This window comes from Doryrhamphus excisus, linkage group LG20 (genome assembly GCF_037039965.1).
Source record: "Doryrhamphus excisus strain RoL-2023G ecotype Guam linkage group LG20, RoL_Dexc_Guam_v1.1, whole genome shotgun sequence".
NCBI classification, from domain to species: domain Eukaryota; kingdom Metazoa; phylum Chordata; class Actinopteri; order Syngnathiformes; family Syngnathidae; genus Doryrhamphus; species Doryrhamphus excisus.
Window position 1 is genome coordinate 1,601,610 of NC_136376.1, and position 15,466 is coordinate 1,617,075.

Genomic DNA, 15,466 nt, shown 5'->3' on the forward strand with positions numbered 1-15,466 from the left:
CCTCTTTATTCATATTCACCAATGAGACGGCTTTAACGTGCACGTAAGGAAGATTAAATCCTTCACATTTATGCATCCTGGCAGATTAAATAGATAGAAACGCCTTGAAGCAAACACACCAACGGTTGTAAATGAGAGCAAAAACAACTTGTAGTAATTATCTCAGTGAAGGTCGTTGTGGATTGATGAGGCATAATTAACCATACCTGTGTACATGGTAACGACATACAGACATTACGTCTTTGCCTTTCATTGACGTTTATATATGTGAGATTCTTCCGGCATAGTTTTTCACATTGGTAGTATTAGTATATTTCAATGTACGCTATTTGTTATCATTATTGTAAACTTTGATATTCTATTACCATTCCAGAAAGCCTATTGGTTTTATGCCGTAAATGTCCAGTCAACCTGAATAATACAATACAATAGTGGTGCCATTGTACGAGTAATTATTGTATTATTTTTGTACGAGTGCAATTGTACGAGTAATTATTGTATTGTTATTGTAATAAGAATGTTGATGATTCAAGTTGGGCTGCACGGCGGTCGAGTGGTTAGCACATAGACCTCGCAGCTAGGAGACCCGAGTTCAATTCCTCAGCCATCTCTGTGTGGAGTTTGCATGTTCTCACCGTGCACGCGTGGGTTTTCTTTTTTCCGGGTACTCCGGTTTCCTACCACATTCCAAAAACATGCTAGGTTAATTAGCGACTGCAAATTGTCCATAGGTATGAATGTGAGTGTGAATGGTTGTTTGTCTATATGTGCCCTGTGATTGGCTGGCCACCAGTCCAGTCCCCGCCCGAAGACAGCTGGGATAGGCTCCAGCACCCCCGCGACCCCCCTGAGGATAAGCGGTAGAAAATGAATAAATGAATAATTCAAGTTTGTGTGGTCTCTAGTGGAAAAGATCCACACAGCAAAGCCAGCATGTTCTTCCATCTTACTTCCTGCTATATCCAACTTTTTGATTTTTATTTGATAAAGATGTTTTCCTTCCAGCAGAATGCATTTTTTTTAGTTTGTTTGTGTTCAATGTGAAAATTTTACCAACAGACTTTTATCCAAAGACAGTCCCGAGAAACAGTGTTGACGGGGACTTGTGTGAATTTTGCGGAATAACTAGGACACCGCCTCGAGAGGGGAAGTCACTGTTGAATTTTGTGTATTATTTTTTTTAAGGGAATATTATTACTGACTAATTTGAAGGGGAAATATTTCTGTATTTGTGGTGAAAGACACATTGAGACACTTGTTACCTTTTGTAGTTTACTTTTATTTTCTCACTTGATTGCCTGTCATCTTCCATTGGTGAGCAGCTCCAAAACATTTGTGACACACCTTATAGCACTGCTCAGAACCAGCACTTTAGCATTGGACGCCTTTTATTACAAGCCTGAGCCGTTGTGACAGGTGTTGTTGTTTTTCCACTCTCCCGTCCGCAGGGAGACTCGCTGAGGACCAGCATCCAGCTGGACTTCGGGGACGGCATCCGGATCACTTACTCCAACCTGAGCCGAGCCGACGACGGCATCAAGCACATCTACAGAGCGACCGGGATTTACCGCGTGACCGCCTCGGCTGAGAACAGTCAAGGATCTGACAGCTGCACGCTCTTCTTACACATCACCAGTACGCAGGCTCGTTGTCTCCCCTGACATGTTTATGTGCAGCGAAGAAATGCAGGCCACTAATGAATACGAATCCGACCTCCATTACTGCAATAACATTTATGCAATAATCATTGTTTGCACCGATAGTTTAGCATGTGTGCGTTCCTGCCGCAGGTCCAGTGGAGCGTGTTTATCTCTCTGCTCCCGTTATGGCCGTCAGGGGGAAGGAGACCAACCTGACTGCGGTGGTTTGGCCGAGTCACATCAGAACCTTGACCTTCTTCTGGTGGATTGCCAACAGCTCCGAGGTGAGAGGTTCCTCTTCCTGCTCCTGCTCTTTGCTTCGGTGTTGGTTCAAGTGGTTGTTCAAGTGGTTGTCCCGTCACTGGGAGTGCTTGCCATATAGTGAGTGTCCCGTCTAGCGGCCCCTTGTTCATTTCGCTGTGTGACAAGCTCACCGTAAGCTCACTGCTTTGTTGGCTGCTCTTTGATGTCAAGTAGGGGGCCACAATGTATGCTTCACAAGTTTGAGACCCCTCATTTAAGATAGCGTGCATTATTGTCTTTCTTCTTTTCTAATGCAGCCAATCATAACACTGGAGGGGAGTATCTCCTACACGTTTCAGAAAAAGGGAACAAACAAGGTCACGGTCCAGGTGGCTTCTGGGAGCACTGTGATGCAGGACTCCCGAGTCCTAACAGTGAAAGGTTAGCATGCCACTTTAATTGTGAACATGAATATGCGTCTCTGCTAGTTGGATGAATGTCACAGCAAGCGAACACCGGAACCTGACTCCAATTAACTCGGAGAAAAAAAAGTCCAACTGTGCGTCAGATGAATGGAAAATGAGCGCTGGAAGTAGCAGTCATATTGAATGCTTGTTTTTGTTTGCCAGAGTTCTTCAGGTCGCTGCTGCTGTCATTCTCGCCGGCGCTTGACGAGCACAATCCTGACATCCCGGAGTGGCGGGAGGACATAGGCCGCGTGGTGCAGACAACTCTGTCACAGGTACGTCAATTCCCTACCGCACCACGTGGACCACCAGCGGCTCTCTGGGTCATAATTGTTTTATACCCGTGTGCACCGCCGGTGCAGCGGTCGTGATGTTTTATGGGCCGTGACTGAGATCTTGTCTTTCTTTTTTTCTGACTTTATGCGGCGCAGACATTGGTTACATTTGGATGGCTGTCCAAGTGTATGCCGTTGGACTGGGTTAGAAAATTAAGTAAACGCTATATTTGCTGTTTTTATGCTTGAAAGTGCAAAAGCCATGCTGCACGAGTCGGAACTAGACACGTGAACAACAATTTAGGAAAATGTGATATGGTGTACTCGCATTATTATGCCATTTTCAAATACATGAATGAATATATTATCTCAATGTTGACAACAATATTGTTTATCTGCAATAATTATCATCTAGCAAAATGATGATAGATTAACTGCCAACATTTCAGTTCGTGGATTTGTCCATCCAACCCCGGGCTCACACTGAATCCGGTGTAGCTCTGTTGTAGCTCCGGCTACGGCGGCCGTACGGCACAACGTAAAGAATCAGTTTAGGGGTCTACATTTTTTTTCCGGATGCCACAGATGCCGGAGCGCTTTGTGGTCAAGTTGTCAGTTACCACAGCCGGAGCGGAGCTCGACTGCATCAACCAGTCACTGTGAGTGGAAGGCGCCACTTTGTGGCAATCTGGGCTGGATGAGGCCCGGCGCTGCGCCATAGTCACTGTGATCCCGGAATAAGACCACACCACAAACGCATTGCTTTCTTGTTTAAGATATCAGAAAAAGAACCCTCACAAGTCAGTTCATCGTTGGGTGCAATTTCCAGATGCTTGAGGGTGCCACGTTCATCTGTTCAAACAATTATCTGCAAGTATAAACAACATGGGAATGTCCAGCCATCACACGGCTCAGAGGGGTGACAAGTTGTGTGTCCCAGAGATAAACATAGTTTGGTCCCAAATGAGCGATTCAACGCCAGAACCAAAAGGTAAAGGCCTTGTGATGATGGCTAAGGCTAGTAAGTGTATGTCATTATCCACAGTCACAACGAGTCTTGTACTGACAAGGGCGAAAAGGCCACTCTACCAGGAAGAAGCCATTCATCCAAAAGAAACAAAAAAAGACAGATGACACTTTGCAAACTTACACAGGGACAAAGACCCTCATTTTTTGAAATTCCCTGTGGTCTGATGAAAGTAAAGTGGAACTGTTTGGCCATAATGGCCATTGTTACATTTGGAAGAAAAAGGAGCAGGCTCGTAAACCTGAGAACAGCACCTTAACAGTGAAGTATGGGGGTGGCAACATCGTGTTGCAGGGCTGTTTTGCTGCAGGAGGGATTGGTGCACTTGATAAAATAGATGGCATCACGAAGGAAGAACATTATGTTGAAGTATTGAAGAAACATTTGAAAAATATTTATATCTTTATATGTAAACTTCTGGTTTCAACTGTAATACAATATCAGCATGGTAAACGTTAGCATGTGTGTTTATTGTTGGCAATTCTAGCCATGTATCCTCCAATGACGATGCAATCCAACTGTCCAACTGTATTAGCTCGGAAGACTTGGAACCCATGCTCACTCCGTATTTGAAAGAATACTTTGTAGTACCTGGCTTTAAAGCTTCATTAGTGAGTGGGGTCATGTCAAGCCCAGTAGGTATCATCCTGTGGAAAAGTGGTGGTAAAAAAAAAACTAAATTTCTCACTTCTCATTTCTGTCGTTTTTTTTTTGTCCTTAGGTTTCTGGTGTTCCTGCCAATCAGCTGCTGGTTTCTTTGTATCCTGGACTTCCAACCACGGCGGAGCTTTTCATTCTGCCTAATGTGCTCACACCAGAGGAGCAGAATGAACTGCAGACGGTAGGAAGCTACAGTTATCATACATGATCTATACTTATATTCGAGCACATGCTTTTGGTGCAATATGGTGGCGACACTGACGTATCACAGCAGTGGACAAAACCACTCAATGCAGAGTCTATGTCTATACTCTCTGGCCTCTGGAGGAACATTTGGTGAAAACCGAATCAAAACCAAATTTGGTGAAAATCGAACTTGAAAGGTTCCTGCGTTGTAAACGCAGCTCTCATGTCCACGTCTTCTTTGTATACTGAAAACACACCTATTGTTCATTTCTTAACAGATATCAGATGTATTTGTCAACATCCTGAACCAAGATCTGGTCCAGTTTGAGCTGAAGGCTAACACTCGCATCACGGTGTACATCACTCAGCAAACACTGGGTAGGTTTGTTTGCACTGGACTTCTTTGACAGTGACACAAATGACCCTCTTCTGATACTAAGTTTATCGATCAATTGACAAAAAGGTGTTAGGTATGCACAGAGGGAAATCATCAGGGTCATCCGGTCTTATAGCTTATATCGCAAAAAAAAAATGCATGTGTCATGGGCCTTTACACGGCTTTACCCTTTTCATCCCACGAAGGATCTGTCTTCATTTGTGTCGCCGCACAAAGGTCTGTGTTGCCTTTTAAGATGATCCCCGAAAGGTCACATGGGCTTCGTACATAGTCCCCTTTGTGAAGGACAAGAGAGCGAGCGAGGACAAACTTTGAATATTGCATCTCAGCATTTAAAAAGCCATGATGCAGCAAATTGGATGTGGACATGGCGGACCCCAGGGAGAGCCCCGTGGACTTACTGAATGATGCGTTTAGTTCTCCGGGAGGCGCGGGACAGTTGATCTTCAAATAAGCTTTGTAACTGTCACATTCCCTCAGAGCGGTAGCAGCTAAGTTTTTATTATTTTTCCACAGACTACTGCTTAAACTTGACACCGTTTGCCAGTCCCACTGTCATTTACGAAGGCAGCAAGGGGGGGGGGGGTGTATTCAGGACCAAGCAGTTTGCTACCTAAAAACCGAAACACAGAGTAAACATGAGGAGAGAGACATTTTGGTTGCTACTTTGAATTAAACGCCGATGCGGTATTTGAGGTTAGCGTGTGAGCGTAACACGATTAAAGCAACGTTGGTAGCTTGGGAGAGAAGGCTTTCATATATTTTATATATTTTCTTCCCCCAAATGCTCTGCTGTCTTGTGCATTTGAACATTTGTAGTGTTAGCTTAGAGCAGGAGTGTCCTAACTTTTTTTACTTTCTGCATGCCTGCCTTCCCGACGTCACAGCACCACTGGTGGATTCCAACATCCTCCACAGTGGGTCTGCAATGTTGGTGCTGCTCTCGGTGGTCTTTGTCGGTTTAGCTGCATTCTTCATTTACAAGTTTAAAAGGTAAGCTCACCTAAATGTCTATAAAAAGTTGATCAATTTTCATTTCCTCTTCTCTGGTTGTCAAATCCTCTCTCCTTGCCATAAGGAAAATCCCATGGATCCACGTGGAGACCGAGGACAGTCAGGAAAAGGAGCCCGAAGTGATCAGCACAGTCAGTCAGAACGACAACATGTCCAAGGTCAAGCTCAGTGAGTTTCCCTCTGAGAAGGAATTCATGGAAAAAGAGCTGGAGGCCAGGAAAAGAGGTGCTTTGCTTTTTTTTTTTTTTTCAATTTAATGCCATCACTTTGATAAACGGCAGCTTTGACACAAACATGACACAATGAAATACGGCACATGAGCATTTGTGACACTTTAATACGGGATTTAAAGTGTGGCTGTCACAGCATGAGGCTAAACTCAAGCTTATGGACGTCATTTATTTAACACACACTCACTCACTGTCCACAACATTAGGTACACCAACACCATCACAAGATGTTTAAAAAAAGGTCTGCCTTTAAAAAGATAATGCTCAGGTGTGAGAGGCATTAATTTAACTCATTTAAATCCAACGCTGACATGAAGGCTGCAGACTTGTTTCTCTTCTTCCACATTTGCCAGTCGCTTCTTTTTTTCCAAGTGATCGCTGGTGTGAAACAAGCGAGGGTTGTTTACGTGAGCCGAGCGAGATCTTTGATTTCAGGTTGGCTGGGAGAAAGTCATTTAGCAGCCGGCAGGTTTGAGGATTTCATCAAAGTCCCACTTGTAGGCTTCTTCAGAGATGGAAGTGTTTTCAATCAGGCTCGCACAAAATCGTTTAGATCGATCATCTGCTGTCACTGGTACAGTACTCCTTAGATTACATGAGAATTCATAGTTGATCCATTAAAAATATGGATTCCAACGATTGTGAGAAATTCATTGTTGATTAATCACATAATGGAACACTTGAGGCAAAACAGAGGGCACAGCTTCCTTGCTAGTTTGAAATCCCATGAAATTGGAGTTCAGAACATTCTGAGCGAAAAAGTCCCCTTCCCATCTCATGAAATAACAATAAATCTGATAACACTAAAAATCGTTTGGATAGCTGATAATTAAAAAACATGCTCCATTGAGGTGAGGTAATGCGTGCTATGTTGTGGGTGGGTAGGTGCAAACTCTGTGGTAAACAAACATGGAGTTCGGAGTGGGATTTCTTCACTGTTTCAGAGGAAGGCATCTGGCAGGTTGGTTGCACCAAAAGCTCCAATGAGGGAAAAAAAAAACATCGAGCTTCAACACATGAAACCTTATCAGCCACCTGAAACACCAGCTCCGCTACGACACACAAATGTTTGCCAGAGATGATTTTATCATGGAAATGATATGCTGGATGACCAGATCTTTACCATCATTGAAGATACCGGCTTTTGTTGGCTACTTCTTGGAGCCATGCTTTGTACTTCTGTGCCACCGTTATTTTTTATGTTTTGGTAACAGCAGTGATTATGTATGTACAGCTAAGATACATTATCTCTTTGCAGCCTCCTTTACGTTTAAGATGACTGAAATACTAAATCAATAACGCTCAGAGAAGGTCAAGGTGAAAGTGCTCATGGGAAATGCAGTATTCATTCCGTCACTGTTTTGAAAACCAAAAAAGAAAATTAAGAGCATAATCAACCCAATATGCCTCCCATAATGTGCTATTGCTTTATTTTTCATCTAATTAAATGCTTTGATTAACTTGGGGAATGAGTGAAATTAAATTTTCCCACTCTAAAACGGCACCACTCAAGACGAAGAATCCATTAACCTTCTCTCATTGCTGCCGTCGGTATGAGGGCGAAGAGATGGTGGGGGGAGACTGGGCCAGAATTCCTAAAGGTTAAAAATGAAGATTTGAACATTGGAAACTGGATTGGACAGATACAATTTTGATTTCTTAATTGAATCTCTGCGAGTAGCAATCACTTGTCAGTGACCTGCGTGATTGCTCACACGGATGGATGGGCTGCTACTGCATAATGACTGCCAGTTGGCAGACTTTATTAAGCGAGAGCAGACAGTCAGGGTTGTCTTCTGTTCTCTGCATCAACATTCACACTTCTCTCCAATAGCGCAAGTATCTGACAAAAGCGAGTACACTCACATTTCAGGAAGCATTTATGTACTATATCTACTCAAGGGACAATACAACAGAAAAGAAACTTGGATATACTTTCTATGGTGCGTGTACAGCTTGTACCCCAGTATAGATTTTTGTGTCTTGAGGCATACACGAGTGCTGTGTACTCACTTGGGTTTACAGTTCTCTAGACTATAATGTGTGCGGAGTCATTTTCAGTGGAAATCAATCAATACTGTTACACAAGCGGTACAAAGGCATTTTTTAAAGTACTGTAGTCCCTCGTTTATCACAGTTAATTGGTTGTAGACCCAACCGCGATAAGTGAATTTTTGCAAAATAGGATTCCTAACTCATAAATGTAATATTTTCTTACTTGAAAATTATTTTTTACATTATAGACGCCTTCTTGGCATGAAATACCACTACTATAGTCACACTTTATACTTCAATTGCCCAAATATAGCAGACATAATAATAGAAAATAAGACTTATTAGACAAAACATAGACATGTTAGCTTTGACAGCACACTTCCTGCAGCCACTTCCTGTTTCATCAATGCAACGTTACTGGCACCTGGTGACTAACATAGAATACTGTTGTGGTTAAGTAGATTTAAGGCTTTATTAAGAAGCAGACAAACGTATGTAGTGAACATTCACAGGAGCTGCTGTCCGCCACAACTCACGGCAGTCACACAACACTAAGCTCAATGCAGCCTTGTATTTCTTTTTGTGTTTATTTTGCCATTTTTATGCTTTAAAATGCTTAATTTACTGAAATGTGCATATCCTTTCATTTCCTTTGTTTTTGAAAATCGGCAATAGAGTGAAGGTGCGATGTTTCAACAGCAATATAGTGAAGGGAGGATGGTCGGTACATGCAAGTTTACTTTCTATAGTCTAGTCTCTTGAGAAGATAAAATTAAATGCTTGCTGAAACTTAAGGGGGTCAGCTGATTCACAGCATCAATTTGCAGCAATCCACACTGAGTCAGATATCAAATTAAAAAGGTATTGATGAGGCCTTCCCAACTAATTACTTTGTCAATATGACCTAAAATGTAATCCCCCCAAAAACGAGCATTTTGTGCTGGAAAATATCACCAATCTCACATGAACTCAAAAATGCATTATCTTCAACACTTAAACATTCACCTTGTTACACATCCAAGCATCCATCCATCCATTTTCTATGCCGCTTATCCGCACTCAGGAATCTCACGGTGCTTCAGCAGCTGGAAAATGGTCAAGTTTCACCTTTGGAAGAGCCTGCATCTGCATATTTCCAAGGCTGCGCTCGTTACACTCATCAGCTCTGTGTCTCTGACTTGGCAACAGGCCAGACCCCCTCGGGACTTCTATTTGTTTGCTAAATGTGTGGAGAAGCCGCGCATATTGGATGAACTTGTGATGACTATGCTTCATTTTCTTGTTTCTAGGAACAATGGGAAGGAACATGGAGAGAATTGTCACAAGGGAATACCCAAACTGTACTAACGTCTAAGACATGCACACTGTAACCCAGTAAGTACAGATTGTTGTGTTTCCACTGTGCTGCAATTGTTGGCTTTATTATTATTACTATTACTATTATTATTTCATGCTGATGGTCGCTATACTGTAAATCATGTTTTCAAGTCTAAAGCCTAGACTAGGTATCTACTTGACACTACTTGATAAGGATTCATCTACCAAGCTAGACTGTGAAGGAACTGTTCGGGGGCAACATGAGGACTTTAGTAGGACATTGTACAAAAATGTAAGCTTGGTAGTTGATATGGTGAATTTCTATGTACCGATAGCAGTTGCTACATATAGATCACACGTTGCTGGGTAAAGTAACATAAATGGTCAAGGCCCACACATGGATCTTCTTACTCCTTACACAAGTTCCATTAATAGTTGGCCGTAGGAAACATTGTCAGCCATGTGTTCTGTTCCTGTGTATATCAGTCGTGCACTGTGAACCAACACCTTTGTCACTTCTTGCTGTCTGATGATCTGACCATGAACTTGTTCATAAAGTTGTCTGGTGCAGATCCCCAATATTGCAGTCTGTCCAATCATTGTGTCCCTGTGCATATTGCTATATTATCAGTCTTTTTAAAAACAAACAACAACAACAAATAATATATATATACTATACACATACATATATACACACTGTATATACACTTTACACAGTAGACATTATTGTGTATTGAGTCATTTTCAGTACTGTAAAGTACTGTAGTGCTGGAAAGTACTGCAATCCTTTGTTTTTCACAAGTGAATGAATTTCTGCAAAGTAGGATTCCTTATTCCTGAATGGAATCAATGTTTGAAAAAACCCTATAGATTGAGGATGCGATGTCCATCCGCCAAATGTCCAATAAATGGGCTTGAAAACTTCATGGAGTAAAAGTCTTAACTGTCATACAAGCACCAAAATAAGTTCATCACTGACAATACGAAGACGTAAAATTGAATGTTAATGTGAGTTGATGAAGACTAGAATGTGACAGGATTTGGCGTGGCAGAAGCACCTTCCATATGTCACTTTTAAACTTCTTGACGGTCACACCGTATACCAAGAAATGAACCACTGTAGCGTCATCCCTCGCTTATAGTTGTTAAATGGTTCCCGACTTGACCGTGTTCAATGAATTTCCACGATATAGGATTCATTGTTAATAAACTGAATATTTTCATACTTAACGCACATACAAACCTCTTTATGACTTTACAAATACATTTTTTACATTATGAGAGCCCTGTAGACATGACATAACATCCCTATAGTCACCTTTACACTTATGCTATTCATTGTTTACACCACATTGCAACTCTGATGCTGCAGAGAGACCCGAGACGGCCGCGAATCAGCCTCAAATTTATTGACTTATTTCTTCTAAACTTAAGAAGCCCAAAACCTACCACTTCCACACGGAATGGGGGAAGAATTTTTCATCTCTCGATCATGTCGGACATGCAGTGTTGTGGTAATGCAGTGTTTCTCAATAATTTTCTGTCATGCCCCCCCCCCCTCCATTTGAAATGCTATTGACAAAGTGATATCAGACTGAACTCCAAACTGAAACCAGTGAAATGCAACAAAATGGAGGATATTACCATTTTTAAGAGTTAAATTGCAGGTTGAGTACAACAAATTCATACATGTTGGCAGGTCTGCACTAACACTGAAAGTCCTGCTTGCCTTTCACACCCCCGCCCATCCCCCCACCATTAGACAAGCCGTGAGCTAATGTAACATAAGGTAATGTCTCAATGTTTTGCATCATTACTGCCACCTAGCGACCACAATACTACATATCACATGTATGTTTTTGCTGATAACCAGCCAGCCACAGAAAGCCAAAGAAAAAGCAAAGAAATGTTTGATGCTTTAAGCGAATCATTTGATGTTAGCTGAACTGAGGTCTAGCGACGTACACTTGGGTCTTGTATTTCTGTAAGATAAGGCATTTTTTCTGAACATTTGTGACTAATTACAGTTCTAATCACTTTTGTACAAAATCCTACTAAATCCTCATGAGAGCAGCCTCTTAAATCGTGTGCATTTAGCAACAAATGAACAGGATCTTGTAAATAGAATAAGAATCAATGTAAATCTCTCAAATCATTGTAAAGTTCTGAACAACGTTTCCATGTACTCTTTGTTTTTATTCATTTTTCTACACTGGCATGCCCTAATTCATTGTACAAAGAATAGAATAATACCAAACTTAAGTGTACATTATTGGGGTGAGCAATTGTTCTGTCATAGTGATTTGATAGACATTTTATTGGGCACATTAAATAAACAACGACACACCCCGTTCTATAGTCCTAACATTGTGCAATTTGCAAACACTGTGCATGATCTAGATAAAACTGTTTTTGTTTCATTCACGCTATATCAATGATGGTGTTGAGTCCTATTTCTTACTGTGAGTACATTTTGAAACTGTTCAGAATAAATGTATTTTTGTATGACACAGTGGGTTTTTTTTGGTTTGATTTTTTTTTTTTTGCTGCATTATGCCACAGTGGCAAAGACTGCACACAAAAGGTTTAAAAATTGTCAACACATGCGCCCACACAGTGCTATTACTTTTCAGGCAAATACACCAGACAGTGGAATGACTAGTGATTGACAACACAGATCAAGATTGATTTATAAACATGGCCGCCATCAAGCCTTTGCACAAGCAAGGGCAAGACTTAGCAACTAATTGTTCAGAAGTATTTCTTCAGATAATTTGTCACGGACTTGCGGCAAGGTTCATGGGTCCTTTGCAGTTTGTTTACATAAGTTGCTCATTAAGTGGAAAAACTTTTGATATACGTTTTCAAATACTTCTTGGTCTCATTTATGTATATTTAGTTTATTTTAGCTCTGATCCAGCCCATGTTGTCAAAAAAAAAACGGCTGGCTTTTCCTCTCTATGGAAGGACGACTTGCTCATGCACGCCCCCACACCTTCAGGATGAGGAGAATACTGCAAGCGCCTTCCATTTCTATGCCGATTATATTGTGATTTTTATTTAAGAAAACGTTAAAAAATGATAGAAAATGCATGTATAATAAGCTCAATAGACAGGTGTATTGTATATTGTATTGTATATTATATATTTTTGCACGTCACTGCCTTTAGTGTAATTATTCTAAAACTTATCCCACTGTAAATTGTTCCTGCTGCAGATAAAAATCTTTATATTTGGAACCTAAAACAACCCCAAAACACTTCGCCTTCTAACTGATACAACTGACAGAAGAAACGGCGGTAAAGTACTTCATATTGACGTAACTTCAGGTAGAAACTGAAGATGAATGGAATGACATACCTCTTGGAGTTAGCTCGTACCCCTTGTTAGCATATCTCCATTCACGGTCGAGCATAATCCTCTTCTAATGTTGTCGTCCATTTCCTTTTTATCATTATTGACGTTCAACGAGTGACTATTTATTTTATAAACATCGTTTCGTTCACCCCCGGAAGTACCTTTTTCCTGGTTGTAGTTTCCCGCTCGCTGCTGACCAATTGGAAAAGAAACCGATGTCACGTGGCTTGCTGTGACGCATTTGGTTAAGCTCGGGATTTTGAGCGTCTACAAATCAACAGCTTTGGATCAAAGAAGAAAAAAATAAAAAATAAAACTATTACAAAATACTTTTGAAGTCCACCCTATGAGTCATTATCAGCTCAACTGTTTTTTCATCTGTCTTTCACTTTTAATGAACACCCAAAATGTCCTTATATGTGTGACGTTTTACCTACTTTTACCTCCAACCATGCCACTCGTGTTTTGGCAGCTCTTCCTCAAGGAGTGTTTTGAATGATAATACATTTAAATATAGCAAAGAGGAGCAAGAATTAAGTTCCCCCCGCCATGTCCCTGCAGGCTTTGTTTGTTGTTGTGCATTTGGCACAGCAGTCCACAACAACACCCCACACCAATCTTCATCACTCCTAACTGCCATCCGCACCGTGGGAGCCTTTTTGTGGCTCTCGTCTCTCTGAATGAACACAGAGGTCCGTCTCTCTCCTTCTAACTGCCCTGGGATGTGCAGGCAGAGTCCAATCTAATTGAATACTGACAACAATCGCTAATGGATGCTCCTTCGAAGTAATGTAGCACTCGATGAAAGGAAAAGGCGCTCATCAATTCGGCATTGTGGCGATGGCTGTTGGTCGCTGCATGCAAGAAGGCATTATTCATTCAAGATGCAGCTGTACGCAACAATCTTTCCTGATTTCTTTCTTTGGGAAAGGATCGTTAATTTGTCGCAAGAGCGGGCCAGACATAGAGGTAACAAGTCGGAATCACGATGCTTTGTGGTTGCCATGTGTGCTAATTGTCCTCAAAATGCCTGCGGACTTCAGTGACAGAAGCAAAGTCAAAGATGACAATACAGTTTGGACAGTTTGATGTCTAAAGACTGAAAAACATCATCATCCAAGAAGACTGACTTAACTGACAGCTTGCAGGCCGAATCAGGTCTTCAATGACGTCAGATTGACCCCCAAGGTTTTTGTCATGTAGGGCATCTTTGTATGACATTTTACAGTAGGTCCTTAAAAATTAGTATACAGAGGATCTTTACTTTAGCAGCTATTATCTAAAAAACGTAGAGCTCTCCAGTCCTTGAACACAGCAGCCTGTCGAACCGAAGCTCTTTGACTGTTGCAAATCCCTAAAACCAGCAGGATGCTATCACATGGAGAAGATCTTGGACTGATCCATCCGTTTTCTATGCCGCTTTTATCCTCACTAGGGATGCAGGGGTTATGCTGGAGCCTACCCCAGCTAACTTCAGGCGAGAAGCGGGGGAACACCCTGGACTGGTGGCCAGCCAATCACAGGGCACATATAGACAAACAACCATTCACACTCACATTCATACCTATGGACAATTTGGAGTCGTCAATTAACCTAACAGGAATGTTGGAGGAAGCCGGAGTACCCGAAGAAAACGGGGAACATGCAAACTCCACACAGAGATTCCCAAGCAGAGATTCGAACCCTGTTTTTCTCGATGTGAAAAAAAGCAGTGGTCTTCGTCATATAGATGATCTTTGACTTGGGTTTTACTGCAAATTCCTAAAACCTACAGTGTCCGGAATGGTTCAACTCCTCCAACTTCACCTCTATTCCTCGCATCCTTAGGGTTCCACCTGATACCCTTTGGTCGACACGCATCTGTTCCATCTTGCATCCACTTACCTGCATTTCTCTCCTCGTCAGCTGCAGGTTTTCTACCACCTGCTCTCTCTGCAGCTCATCATTGTCCATGGAGTCTTCTGTCTGACCTCACCCATCAATCTGTCCATCATCATAGCAAATAAGAAGGGTCTCTGGGCGGAATCTTGATGGAGTCCATCCTCTCATACATGTCATGTCCAACATACTTGTCATCCCAGATGTTCTTGCATTGTGTATTTATTGGTTAATCATCTTGTGACACCCCTAGTTCCATACCTCCACAGGTATGTCATCAGGTCCAGCTACTTTACCATCATTCATCCTCTTTTGAGATGCTCTATCTTCACTTACGTCTGCCGGGAACTTCCTCATTGCCGGCAGTCACAATGTCCTCCCTCCTCTCTCTCTGGTTTCTACAGTCATTAGTTCTTCCGAGGATTCTTTCCAGCCTGCACATTCCCATCACCCGATGCTACTGCACATCCTCTCGCCTGGCCAATCTGTCCAGGTCCTTCTCTGCCTCCTTATGTCCCGTCTCTAGTGCAGCCCATCAAAGGACTCTCGTGTAGGCTTTGCCACCGCAATCTTCACCCTACTTCCCGTATCTTTGCAGTCTTCTTGGACCTCATTGTTCCTCCACCAAGTCTTTTTATCATCTTTCCTCTGTCTGGATGACACCCAGCACCTCCCCGCCTGTCTGTTTCCCTGATCGCTGCTATGATCGTCTGGCAGATTCTGCCACCGAGAGCCTGTCAAAACTCCTTCCTGAATTCCTCACAGCAGCTCCTCAACTTG

At 42.1% G+C, this 15,466-nt stretch overlaps 1 protein-coding gene across 1 annotated transcript in view; it reads left to right on the plus strand.

Moving 5' to 3' along the window:
* Positions 1-12,071, plus strand: part of sorcs3b (sortilin related VPS10 domain containing receptor 3b) — a 56,014-nt gene extending 43,943 nt beyond the window's left edge. Inside the window, exons 19-27 of the mRNA XM_058058274.2 lie at positions 1,449-1,635; positions 1,791-1,924; positions 2,201-2,324; positions 2,513-2,625; positions 4,374-4,493; positions 4,777-4,876; positions 5,783-5,888; positions 5,974-6,134; positions 9,424-12,071. Of these exons, the coding sequence (XP_057914257.2) occupies positions 1,449-1,635; positions 1,791-1,924; positions 2,201-2,324; positions 2,513-2,625; positions 4,374-4,493; positions 4,777-4,876; positions 5,783-5,888; positions 5,974-6,134; positions 9,424-9,488 (1,110 nt within the window). The 3' untranslated portion in view covers positions 9,489-12,071. The remainder of the gene's footprint in view (positions 1-1,448; positions 1,636-1,790; positions 1,925-2,200; positions 2,325-2,512; positions 2,626-4,373; positions 4,494-4,776; positions 4,877-5,782; positions 5,889-5,973; positions 6,135-9,423) is intronic.
* The last annotated feature ends 3,395 nt before the right edge of the window (positions 12,072-15,466 follow it).